Consider the following 12,793-nt stretch of genomic DNA (forward strand, 5'->3'; position numbering starts at 1 on the left):
GACGGCGTCAACATGTTAACGAGCTAACCACGCTAACGCCATGCACGGCCTGAAATCCTTTCATTTTCTCAAAAATCGACTGCACGCCTTATGTATGAATTCTGGTTGTGCTTGATGACCGCGAACCAATTTTCTGTGGAGCACGGCGCTCAGCAATCTGTTAAAAAATGTTTTAGTTCGACTTTGCTACGGAGCTGCAGCAGCTTGATGGATTGTCGGAGCATTACGGCTGCCGAGGAGCCTCGCGGAGTGATACGTACTGTGCTTCAACATAATATTACCGTATTGTTTGTGTATAAGGACCATAAATGGCACCTGTTAAGAGACACGGTTATGAAGCGGATTTCAAACTCCAGGCTGTCAGTCACGAATTGTGAAATCTTTGTTATTATGCTCAGCGTCTTTTCGTTTACATTTTGACTGCACAATTGTGAGCTCTTTGTTATGCACAAAAACAACATCGTTTTCTTTTATTTATGGAGCATTATTATTTAATAAATGCTCATAATTTATGTTTGAGTAGTTTTTTCATGTACATCTGTGCTGTATGTTAATAAAACAGCTTTGACTAAGAACTCTCTTTTTGTTCTTACTTTATGGCTTTAAAAAAATATCGAGATATGAATTTTGGGTCATATCGCCCAGCCCTAGGTCAAAGGTCACAGTGTTGTGTGCAAATGAAGAAACAGGTCGATGAGAAGAAGAACTACAAGTACACATTTTATTGTGCTGACAGTGGTGTGTGTGTGTTTCAGGTGACCGTGTTGATCTACACTGACCTGCTGCTACTTACCAGAGAGGATGAAGCTGGACGCTGTAACGTCCTGCAGAGTCCGGTGTTCCTGAACACATTGAAGCTCAGAGAGGGTAATGCTGCGTTCACTGTCATCTCTGAGCATCGGTTTTTCTCTGTAACCTACAGCTGGCAGGTTTCTGTTTAATGTCAGAACACATTGTTGTAATCCACATTTGATTTTCATTTCCTGGTTCGTTGTCAGCTGATTGACCAAGTAAAGTATCAACAGCACTATAACCTGTTCAATTTAACTTTATTTATACAGCACCAAATCACAACAACAGTCGCCTGAAGGCGCTTTATATTGTAAGGTAGACACTACAATAATACATACAGAGAAAAACCCAACAATCATGAGCAAGCACTGTGGCAACAGTGGGAAGGAAAAACTCCCTTTTAACCAGTGTTGGGTAAGTTACTTTAAATTAGTAACTTAGTTACATTACTAGTTACTTCTATCAAAAAGTAACTCAGTTACTTCAAGTTACTCGTTACTTTCAGAGTAACTAGTTACTAGGGAAAGTAACTTTGGTTTTACTCAGAATTCTCTTGTTAATGTGTTGCTTCCGTAACTGGATACCCAGCCAGTCTTCTAGCTTGCTTACTTGCCACAAGTGCACTGTGCCACCAATAGAAAGGAAAAAATAATGTGCGCATTTCCATGAGAGAAATCCAACACCTGATTCTATCCTAGCCTGCTTTTTACATCCAACACAAAAACTGCAGTCGTGGTGCTTTCGATTGTACTCAGAACTCGGAAATTCTGCTTCTGAATAGGAAGATGTGGGTAACACCAGACTGCAGATGAGCTGCATACAGGGCTGGACTGGGACAGAAAATTGGCCCGGGCATTTTGACTACAGACCGGCCCGCCATTATAGGAAAAATCATAAAGCCTTTGAATGAAAACAAACACTGTTGTGACAGTGATGTGCACTGTTCTGATGGTATATATGCATCAATCTATCAATCGTTTGTTGTAAGATTCAGATAATTATTTATTAAAAGTGAGATATTTTAAATGAGAATAAGAAAGAAAAGTATTTCTTTGTGCCCCCCTCTCCCTGTTAATGCCCTACCTGCCCCCCTGGCAACACTTTGCTAGACCCGCCCCTGCACAGTTACCAGCTGTCAGCTGTAAAAAAAGGATCCTGGTGTTATTTGTCTCTCAGAAACAGTTCATAACTTCAACTCATCCATGTCACCTAAAAGGTAAACCTGTTTCTCCATCACCTGTTCAGCTCTGATGATTCAGTAAGGACATCTCCTGTTTTCATCTTCATGTTTCCCTCTCACCACATATCCAAACCATCATGACCAGCAGCTTTTTTTTTACAGCTGTGGCTCCAGCAAACATCAGCTGATACTAGAAATTAATATTAAATAAATTCTACCAACAGCTGATCAAGCTTAAACGTGCTGCTGTTGTTTAGCGCGACATCCGCTGGTTTCCTCTTTCGGCACAAAGTGAGCGATAAACAAACAAGAGAGCCGATCAGCTGATCATTGATCAGTTTCATGATTGAAGTAGAAACAGGAGAGGGAGGGGGAGAGAACGAGAGAAGAAGAGGCAGCTGTGCAGCGTAAACACAGAATAACTCCAGCTTTGTGCCTTTTTCATTGTAGCTGAAGTCCGGGACAAACTGTTCCTTTTCACCTCAATAAGATATTTTCTCTGAATACAAGATGATTCCGTTTTTTACGGGACGGTTGGAAACTCTATTTTGTTCATAAGGTTAATTATTAAAGTTCAACATCAGTAACTTCATAGCACCACCCAGCTGTATAGAAACTCCATCATGCTAGCTAGCACGCAGTACGAAAAAGTCAGCACAACGAAAATAAACTCCACCTAAACTTGGTTCATATCTGACCCAGAGAGACTGCAGGTCATAACTTCTTACCTGAACTTCAGTTCACCTGACACTCGGACCAGCAGCCGCTTCGGGTCTCTCCTCCTGCCTCCCTTTTCCTTCATCCACCTGCTGGCCTCCACCACTTAATGTTATTGAATCTGTGGAAGCTCCGCGATAGCCTCCACACGAAGTAACGAATAACGAGCTTATCTAAATCCCAGTAACGAGTAACGCGTTCCCGGTTTTGGCATAATAACTAGTTACCGTGCTCGTTACCACAATAATAACGTAGTTACTCTAACGCGTTAGTCCCAACACTGCTTTTAACAGGAAGAAACCTCAGGGAGGGGCGGGGCCATCTGCTGCGACCGGTTGGGGTGAGAGAAGGAAGACAGGATAAAGACATGCTGTGGAAGACAGAGAGATTAATAACAGATATGATTCAGTGAAGAGGACTCTCCATTTGACGTTTCTCTGTGTGTGTGTGTGGCAGCTCTGTCGGAGCCGCTCCACCTGTACTTCCTGCAGAGCGCTCCGAGCCGCCGCCGCCTCTTCAGCCTGGAGGCGTTCAGCATCGAGCAGAAGGTCCGAGTCAGCCTGTGTCTCCACGATAACATCCAGCTGCAGCTCGTCACCACGGAGGCCACACACACCCAGCAGGTACAACACCTGTCCAGGTAGTCACAGAAAGCAGGAAGAGGGCCAGTTCACACGTGTGTCCAGCAGAGGTCGCCAAACACATGAAATACTCAAAGCTTTTCCCACACAATTTAAGTCCTCTCCTCCTCCTCCTCCTCCTCCCCCCAGCTGTCAGACCTCCCCTCAGACTTTGGCTTCCTCTCTCTCGGGCAGTCTGACCCCCTCTATTGTCCTTCATCTCCTTACTCTTCGCTCTGTGACTCCCTTAGACCTCCCTCCCCATCTTCTTACTCCCCCAGTGCTCCCTTCTCCTCCTCCACTCTTCCTCCTGCTCCCGTCTCCCTTCTCTCTCCCTACTCCTCCTCACCACCTTCCAGGAACATCATCTCCTCAGCTCAGCTCCTCCCTTCACCTCACCGTCCCTCCTCCACTCTAAGGAGTCCTATCTGGAAGGAGAGAGCAGGAGCAGAAGAGGAAGAGGAGAGGAGGAAGAGGAGACGGGAGGAAGAGGAGGTGGAGGAGCGGCAACAGGGGGAGGGGGAGAGTGCCTCAGAGACTTCAGAGAACGCGGGTGGTGTCAGGGGGCGGGGCTTCCTGCTCAGCCCTCACCACTTCAACATGAACCAGGAGAGTGACCGTGACGAGGAGGAAGAGAAGTTTATCTTCAGACCACCAGGTGAGTTCAAGTGCTCTGAAAGAAAGTCAAAAGTCTTGAGTTGGGGGAGTGGAGGATGTGAGGTAAGCAGGATGAAGCTGGTTTAGAGCCGCTGCAGGTGGAAACGTTCCCAGTTTGATGGATTTTCTCCTGTTTCAGTCCTACGTCGCTCGCTCTCCGAGGGTTCTCTGCTGCGAGAACCTCGATCGCCCCACTTCCTGTCCGACAGCACCATCCACCGCCTCACCCGTCCTGTGAACTTTGACCTCAGCCCCAACTCGAGCCCCGCCTCCCGAGCCCCCTCCCCCCACACTCTGAGGAAGCAGCTGACCGGAGAGGGGGGGTCTCTGCACCAAATGCTGATGCTGCTCAACGGGACCAAGGTAGGGACCAGAACCGGCTTTGACCACAGAACCGCGAACCAGCGTCATGTGACTACACAACGCATAGCAGCAGGTTGATCATTGTGCTGCATGTCAGAGTTAGCCCCAGGCAAACGGGGCGACTGCACCAGGACGGCATCTGGTATCAAATCAGACGTGCAAATCGTTAATAAGACAATCTACAAGCTGATTGGTTGAGGCCCAGGTTAATGACGAGTGTAAAAGGGAGATTTACTGTGGGAGTGGTTTGAACACGTGCAGAGGAAGATCCTGGGGTTAGAGACCGGTACAGCTCGGGTTCTTCGGTTCTAACAAAGTGTTTTTGTTTGTTTTTCAGGCTGGAGAACCCAGAAACCGACAGCTGAAGAAGAAAACTCTGTACGTAAACAAGCACACTGTTGTTTTTTCTGGTGTTGTTTCCTCTCGCTCTGATTGGTCCTCGTTGTCTCCTCAGAGCAGCTGATGTTCGAAGCCGCCTGGCGTTTCTGCGAATGTGGAAAAATGGCGCTGGTGTCCATGGAAGCAGTTTGGAGAAAGCGCTGAAAAATAACAGGTAACTCGGACCTGAACCCGAACTAGACTCACCTGCAGGTCAGGAAAGGCAGCAGATTATCACAGGTCATAACTAATCAGAGTAAAATCTCCAGGTGATCACGGCCAAGCATGTCGGTGTTTCTGCCCTAACAGCAGTGGTGTGGAGGTGACATCACAGTCTGAATGAAGCTCGACTTCAGAGCCTCTGGTGGATGTTAGAGGAAATGCAGGTTTTCCTGAGATGCGTTTGTTTTGTTTTCCAGACCGTCTGCAAAGGAGGTGCTAATGTGGGCGGAGAGTCTGGAGTCCCTGCTGTCCAATCAGTGTAAGACTTCCTGTTTGTGTTTAACCAATTTAACCAATAAGGGGAGGAGCCAGCATGAGAAACGCCTCTCCACTAGATTAATGTCTTGATGCATGCTCAATCATCCAGGTAAGTAGATTGAGGTTGATTGTGTTCACCTGGACGTTTCAGTGGGAGAAACGTTTCATCGCTCATCAAGTGACGAACCAACAACTATTGATCAAAGACCACTGATCAGTGATTGATCAGTGGTCTCTGATCAATAGTCATGACACTTTGCATATTAATGATCACAAGCTGACCTCCCAGCCCATTGTTCATTCAGTGCTGCTTTTTTCAGTCATTGTGCAAATGTCAAATTTGTATTTGTCACACACACAGCCATACACAGTATGACATGAGGTGAAATGCTTGTAGCTGTGCAATGCCCGACCATTAGATGACAGTGGTTTTACAGTATTTACAATTTACAGGTTATTACAAAATTTACAGATTTAACTTAGAAATTTACAGTAAAAATGTGCAAATAGCAGAAAGAGATTATAAATTATAGGAAGTGTGCATGAAGAAAAACCAGAGTGCGTGTGGTGATGTGATGTGTGGGAGAGTCCAGTCCTACACCTGGTTCAGGGCCGAATAGCCTGGGGGAAGAAGCTCCTCCTCATTCTCTCTGTTTTGGCCTTAAGGGAGCGGAAGCGCTTCCCAGACCTCAACAGTGAGAAGAGTCCATTGTTGGGATGGTCCATCATGATCTTCCTAGCTTTGGTCTTGCAAATGTCCTGTTTATAAGGTTGAGACCTGCAGTCAGCTGAGACTGAAGACATCCCCTGATGATGATGATGATGATGATGATGATGAAATATTTCTCCCATTGAAACGTCCAGATGGACAGAATAAACCTTTTGGCACCAGATTAATGGCGTGCTTCTCTTTTCTAATTGGTCAGATGGTCTGACGGTGTTCCGTCACTTCCTGAGGTCAGAGTTCAGTGAAGAGAACCTGGACTTCTGGTTGGCTGTGGAGAGGTTTAAAAAGACACGTCCCTCCAACAAGATGGCTGCCAGAGCTGCAAAAATCTACGACCACTTTATTTCTACGACTGCATCGAGACAGGTACCATGTGTCTGAGCTCCGATTGATGTGTGTTTTTTGGTTGTTTTTTTCCTAATATGGTGATGAAGCATTCCTCCAACGATGATGTCGTTACAGTCCAGAGGCTCGGTTAAATTCATACCTGAAACCATCAGGTTGTTTACTTTCATCATCATCATCATCATTTATTTATTTATATAGCACTTTAAAAACACACCTGGTAGACCAAAGTGCTGTACAATACTAATATGCACATAGTAATAAAACCAGACATAGCAATAAAGTTAAAAAACAATAAAAAATAAAAATGTCAGTTACCTACAGAGTTAAAAGCCAGGGAATAAAAATAGGTTTTTAATAAAGACTTAAAAACTGGCACTGATGCAGCCTGTCTAATATGGAGAGGAAGGTTATTCCAAAGCATCGGCGCTGCAACAGAGAACGCTCGGTCTCCTCTAAGTTTCAGCCGTGACTTTGGGACCGAAAGCAGCAACTGCTCAGCTGACCGAAGGGAACGAGTGGGGACGTGGGGCTTCAACAAGTCAGACAAATAAGCAGGTGCCAGACCATTTAGAGATTTAAAAGCCAATAAAAGGACTTTAAAACTGATCCTGAATTCAATTGGAAGCCAGTGTAAAGAGGCCAAAATCGGAGTGATGTGATCAAATTTTCTTCTACCAGTTAAAAATCGTGCCGCAGCATTTTGCACTAATTGCAAGCGTGACAAAGTGCCCTGCCCAACCCCTGTTAAAAGAGAATTACAATAATCTAAACGTGAGGTAATAAAGGCATGAATAACGCTTTCCAAGTCACGCTTGGAAAGAAAGGGCTTAACCTTTGATAAACGTCTGAGTTGATAAAATGCTGATTTTACCACCCCGTTTACATGGTCATCAAAGGTGAGTGCAGAATCAATTTTAACTCCGAGATTTGTGATCGAACTCTTTAGTTGGGAAGTCAAAGCTGCAAGATCAACATCCAGAGTATGAGAAGAACGATTTGGGCCAAATAAAATTGCTTCTGTCTTCCGATCATTAAAATTTAAAACGTTTTTTGCCATCCATGCTTTGACATCAGTAAGGCAGTCAAGCAGAGGTCCAGTTGGGAGACTATCAGAATGACTAAAAGGTAAGTAGAGCTGGCAGTCATCTGCATATAGATGTAATGGCACTTTATGCTTTCGGAAAATCGAAAGCTTTATTGATTGTTGTATTAAAGTAAAGACTTGTAATCAAACATGTTGGTCCACCTGCTCATTTGACACAGCTGCTTTTTTTCAAGGTCAATGTGGACTCTGCCATCAGAGAGGCAACCAATCAGAGCCTGCGCCTTGGCGTTAGCTCCGCCTCCTTCCAACTGGCGCAGGAGCAGATTTTCAACCTGATGGAGACGGACAGTTACCCACGATTCCTCAAGTCCCGCCTCTACACCCAGCTGGCCAGTCACAATACAGAGCAGCGGATCCGACCAACCAGAGACGAGGGGTTGATCTGAGCTTCCGACTGGTTGAACAAATCTCTCAGTAGCATTCTGGGAGATGTAGTATACAACTTGATTCTTACGCTAATCTTCTTTTTTTGCTGATCTTTGTTTATCTAAAAACATTTAACCCGTCCGTGTGAGAAAAACATGGCCTCTGACCTTGAGCTTGAAATGAGATGCCATCTTTAGACTGTTAGGTGTTATCCTTTATGCCTTCTCGTGACCCAGGTGAAGCCTTGCTCACAGGTTAAACATCGGCAGGACTTTCAGCCTCGGCTGCATGTCGTTGATTCCAGAGCAGACTCTGATTCATGTTTTTAGCTAACGGCTAACTGATGTATCTCTGATTAAAGCTGACTGATGTCACATCAGGTGTCAGACCTCCTGTTTCCTCTTCTGTGACTCCCCTCCATCCAGCAGGAAGTCTGACACCGGCAGGCTGCACAGGTGAAGCAGGTTGAGTGACGGATTCACCTGCTGCTGTTTGATTATCACACTGAACAGTTTTAACTGATTCAACAATAACCTGAAAATCTAATAAAACAGACCGAATGACCTTGAAGTTCATTATTTAGTCTTTAAGTCGTGATAACAGAGCGCAGACTTCAGCTGGTGCTTCCTACGGTTCAGGTTCTCAGTGATGGAGACCAGGTGTGTGCAGGTGGAGCAGCACCTGCTGGTATCTGGCTGTCAGAGGTGTTTGAAATCACTTTTTTGTAATGAGTGCTGAGAGTACTGAAGATAATTCCACCAGTCGAGGTGTTGAATCTTCACAGTCCACAGGAAATGAAATGAAGGTGGTGTCTTTACAAACGTGAACTCCACCTTTAATGGATGCAAAGAGTCTGAAAGAGATGCAGCAAACATGCCAAACCATAATTCATGTATATAGCACTTTAAAAACAGCACATGGCTGTACAGCAGAAATATAAAAAGTACAGTAAATACATAACAGTAAAATAACAGTGTTAGTTACCAGAGGTGGGACCAAGTCATTGTTTTGCAAGTCTCAAGTAAGTCTCAAGTCTTTATCCTCAAGTCTCAAGTCAAGTCTCAAGTAATGTCAGGCCAGTCAGAGTCGAGTCTCAAGTCACTGGTGTAAAAGTCCGAGTCAAGTCACAAGTCTGAAACTTTGAATTTCAAGTCCTTTCGAGTCTTTAAAAAAAAAAATGAAAAAATAATGTTGCAGTTATGCTAAATGTAAATATTAGACCATGTAATTTTAAAATCTGTGTTTTTCTCAACACATGACAAAATAGTGAACTTAGAAAATATACACAAATTGTGAAATTGCACCTCTTTAAAATGCAGCTCAATTAAACCTAGCTCCAAGAATAATTTTCACCGACAGTTCTGAGATAAGCTGCATGTTATTCTTGGATGCGGTTGTAGGACCGGCTTTAAAATCGCATGACAAAAATATCATACACATTAAAAAAAACTGTATCACCAACATAGCCTGGACAACATTTGCTAGTTAGATGAAGTCAGCTATCTCATCGTAGCATATTTATATGCATATTTATAATCATACGGTTCTTGGAGTGAGCGCATACACTCATGAAGTTTAGTAACTTCAGGTCACTGCAACAAGCCCAGGTACAGTTTACCGCCGGATGGGTGCAGGACCTTGAAATGCACCGTGTAGAACGAAAGACCATCGTACGTATCATAAGTTTACCAGTCTCACAAATCGTCGTCATAAATACACATTCGTTAACCGTTTATTAATAGGACCTTTGAGCTCAACGGTAATTAATTAGTAGTGGAAATAATTTCTGGTACCCATCACAGAAATGTAGCAGTGACAATAATACTGTATGCTGTAATCGTACTGGGCAATTAGTGATACAAAAAACCTGTTTTATCCTGTGAATAAAAGTACATGTTTTTGTCAATGTACCATAATAACAGAAGCGAAACGCAATATTGTGTCAGGACAATTCACTATTTATGCACAATAAACAAAGGAGCATAGCGCGACCATTTCTGTTCAGCGCCAGACTTGCTTGTAACCTATATCACCAATTATGTTAAGAAAAATGACGCATTAACTACAACAGCAGACTGACCTTCGTGTAAATGCTTGGAGCAGACTAACCTGTGAGCTGGAGTGTTCTGGGACGTTATATTTGGTCTTTGAATGGCTGCAATCCAGGCCATCCGTCGCCTCTTTGTTACTTCGGAAACATGGCTCGAACAATTTCTCTTCAACGACGTAATCTGATAACAACCGATCTCTTTACCCGTCGGCTTCCCGTGGCTGTCATGCGACCGGCTATTGCAGTTAATAATACAACAGCTTCTTGACATTTTTGTGTTTCTTTTTATCGCTGTATAACTGATTTTAATTGAAAGCCTGCGTGCGCTAGTACCACTTGCCACGAGTTCCCAGAATCCTTTGCGGTTCTACCCGTGAATGACGTCACATTTTCAATCTCTATATAATATGCAAGTTAAATTTTATATTTGGGGTAAAATATCAAGTCTTTTCAAGTAAACCGGTTCAAGTCCAATTCAAGTCCCAAGTCATTGGTGTAAAAGTCCAAGTCAAGTCACAAGTCTTAGAACATTTTTTCAAGTCAAGTCTAAAGTCATAAAATTAATGACTCGAGTCTGACTCGAGTCCAAGTCATGTGACTCGAGTCCACACCTCTGTTAGTTACACACTGAGTCAAAGGCCAGCCAATAAAAAGGCCTGATCTGAAGAGGAAGATCACCCCAAAGCTTCAGGGCCACAGTAGAGGACGCTCGTCTCTAAGTTTCAGCCACGATTTAGTGACTGAGAGCAACAGCTGCTCAGCTGAGCAACTGAGGGGGACGTGGGGCTAATATACAGGCGCTGGACCATTTCAGGTTTTAAAAACCAGTAAAAGCATTTCAAATGGATCCTAAATTCAATTGGAGGCCAGTGTGGGGAGGCCAGAACCTTTGTCATGATACACCGACACAGATCATCGTAACTACACCTCGTGAACAAACCTTTGAGTCGGTTACTTGTAGTTTTACGTCTTCATTTCTTCCCTTTGTTTGATTTCCTTTTTTGTTTTTGCGTGAAATATTTTAAATGCCCATTTTTGTATTTGTTTGTCTTAATGAGGGTGTTTCTGTGTGTGCGTGGTTGGGTACCTCCCCGTCCAGGTGTTGGTGGCATCCTTCCTCGCTGCTCACTGAGAGAGGAGCTCTGAGGAGGCGATGAGAGGCTCACATCCAGCTGCAACAGGAACACAATCATTGGCGTTTCTGTTGAAGCACCTGTGTGGACACGCCCATCAAGTTTGTGTTTTCATCATTCCCAATAATTAGACGCAGAGCACCATAAAGAGGAGGCCTGAGCAAGTTTTATTTTGGAGGAGCAAAGTGAATCGTAATATCACTGATGACTCAATAAACACATTAATGCAGGACATGGAGAAATGAATGCAGGCAGTGATTTATTCATTTATTGATGATCCTCCATCGATTCATTTATTCACATTGATTCTTACTCTGCTGATCACATCAAACAGAGACACACTGAGAAGACGTTTTATTAGAGACGACAAACTCGCATACATCAGACGCTCCGTCCACCACAGAAGAAGAGGAAGACAAAGTCGCTGTCTGTTTCTACCCGGCCAGAATGTGTTTGACAAACTCGGTGTAGTTGATGTGCCCATTGGCGTCCTCCTGTCCCGCCATCAGACGATCCACCTCGTCCTCAGTCATCCTCTCTCCCAGCGTGGCGAGGACGTGGCGGAGCTCCGCCCCCATCACCGTGCCGTTTCCCTCCTTGTCAAAGACCCTCAGCCCCTCCACAAAGTCCTCGAAGTTGCCCTGCTCTTTGGAGCGGGCCACATGCTGCTGCATGGGCAGGAAGCTGTCAAAGTCCAGCAGCTTGACGTTCAGCTCCTCCGCCTTCGGCCTCCCCAGCAGTTTCAGCACTTCCTCGTTGGTGGGGTTGTGTCCCAGCGCCCGCATAACATCGCCGCACTGAGCGTAGGTGATCTTCATCTCGCCGGCTGGCGTCTCGTCGAACAGAGCGAAGGCGTCTTTGAACTCCTCGATCTGGTCGGGGGTGAACTCCACCACGATGCTCTTCAGGTCCACCTCGGGGGGTTTTGGCTCCGGCTCCGCGGGCTTTGCTGGAGGAGGAGGCTCTTCCTTCTTTGCCTCCACCTTCTTCACCTCTGTCTTTTTCGGTTCCACTTTCTTTGGCGGCATGTTGCTGCAGAGCACTGGCGGTGGAGATGGAAAGTGACTGTCTGGTGTTTTATAGGAGCCAGCGGTGGGCTGAGCGAGCCAGGAGCAAATGGCAGGGAGGAGAGAGGAGGCGACCAAAGATGGAAGAAACCTGGAATGGAAACACTGAGAGGAGATAAGAGCCTGCAGATAAGAAGCTTCCAGAAGCAGCAGAGCCGGTCTGAACCGGAGCCTCTGACCTCTCCTCAGGCCTCCATCAGTGAAAACCACCTCCTCCTTCACATACTCTGGGATCTTTTCTGTTTCCTGCTAATCAATAGTTTTTAGCGCAGTTTCACAGCGCAGCTATCCTCTGCATCAATCTGTGAAGTAATCTCTGCATACCAGGCCCTTAATTTTGAATTACATTCTGGATTTATCTGCAAAGAGAAGCCAATCTAGGAGAAATCTGCTCTCTCTGTCTGCCTTGGATTAACTGCAAATGGAAGAACGCAGTCTTACATATTTGTTTAATATGTGCATTGAAGGACATGTCCTGGTCAAAAATGACTCCAAGGTTCCTCACAGTGTTACTGGAGGCCAAGGTAATGCCATCCAGAGGAAGAATCTGCTTAGATACCATATTTCTAAGATTTTCAGGGCCGAGTACAATAACCTCAGTTTGATCTGAATGAAGAAGCAGAAAGTTAGCGGCCATCCAGGTCTTTATGTCTTTAAGACATTCCTGCAGTTTAACTCATTGGTGTGTGTTATCTGGCTTCATGGACAGATAGAGCTGGGTGTCATCTGCATAGCAGTGTAAATGTATGCTATGTCTTCTAATGATGCTGCCTAAATCAGGGGCATCAAACATGAACGAGCTGAGAGCCG

The 12,793-nt window shown here is 44.9% G+C and overlaps 2 protein-coding genes across 3 annotated transcripts in view; one reads left to right on the plus strand and one right to left on the minus strand.

Annotated features, from left to right (window-relative positions):
- LOC146622153 (regulator of G protein signaling 3-like) overlaps positions 1-8,281 on the plus strand; it is a 30,283-nt gene extending 22,002 nt beyond the window's left edge. Inside the window, exons 19-27 of the mRNA XM_085366985.1 lie at positions 756-867; positions 3,146-3,312; positions 3,460-3,967; positions 4,106-4,329; positions 4,667-4,707; positions 4,784-4,882; positions 5,127-5,188; positions 6,114-6,280; positions 7,541-8,281. Coding sequence (XP_085223111.1) covers positions 756-867; positions 3,146-3,312; positions 3,460-3,967; positions 4,106-4,329; positions 4,667-4,707; positions 4,784-4,882; positions 5,127-5,188; positions 6,114-6,280; positions 7,541-7,753 — 1,593 coding nt within the window. The 3' untranslated portion in view covers positions 7,754-8,281. The remainder of the gene's footprint in view (positions 1-755; positions 868-3,145; positions 3,313-3,459; positions 3,968-4,105; positions 4,330-4,666; positions 4,708-4,783; positions 4,883-5,126; positions 5,189-6,113; positions 6,281-7,540) is intronic.
- A 3,069-nt stretch (positions 8,282-11,350) lies between these two features.
- LOC146622154 (myosin light polypeptide 6-like) lies at positions 11,351-11,944 on the minus strand. Of its 2 annotated transcripts, XM_085366987.1 has the most exons (2): positions 11,930-11,944; positions 11,351-11,887 (listed from the first exon to the last, which is right to left on the minus strand). In XM_085366987.1, exons 1-2 carry the CDS (start codon positions 11,942-11,944, stop codon positions 11,351-11,353), a joined length of 552 nt encoding a protein of 183 aa, XP_085223113.1. The 2 variants fall into 2 exon arrangements, with proteins under 2 accessions (XP_085223113.1, XP_085223112.1); XM_085366986.1 differs by having other exon boundaries at positions 11,351-11,944.
- Between the last annotated feature and the right edge of the window lie 849 nt (positions 11,945-12,793).

This window comes from Diplotaxodon limnothrissa, linkage group LG12, assembly GCF_057381915.1.
Source record: "Diplotaxodon limnothrissa isolate DT_005_m linkage group LG12, D_limnothrissa_male_GT1.1, whole genome shotgun sequence".
In the NCBI taxonomy this organism is placed as follows: Eukaryota; Metazoa; Chordata; class Actinopteri; order Cichliformes; family Cichlidae; genus Diplotaxodon; species Diplotaxodon limnothrissa.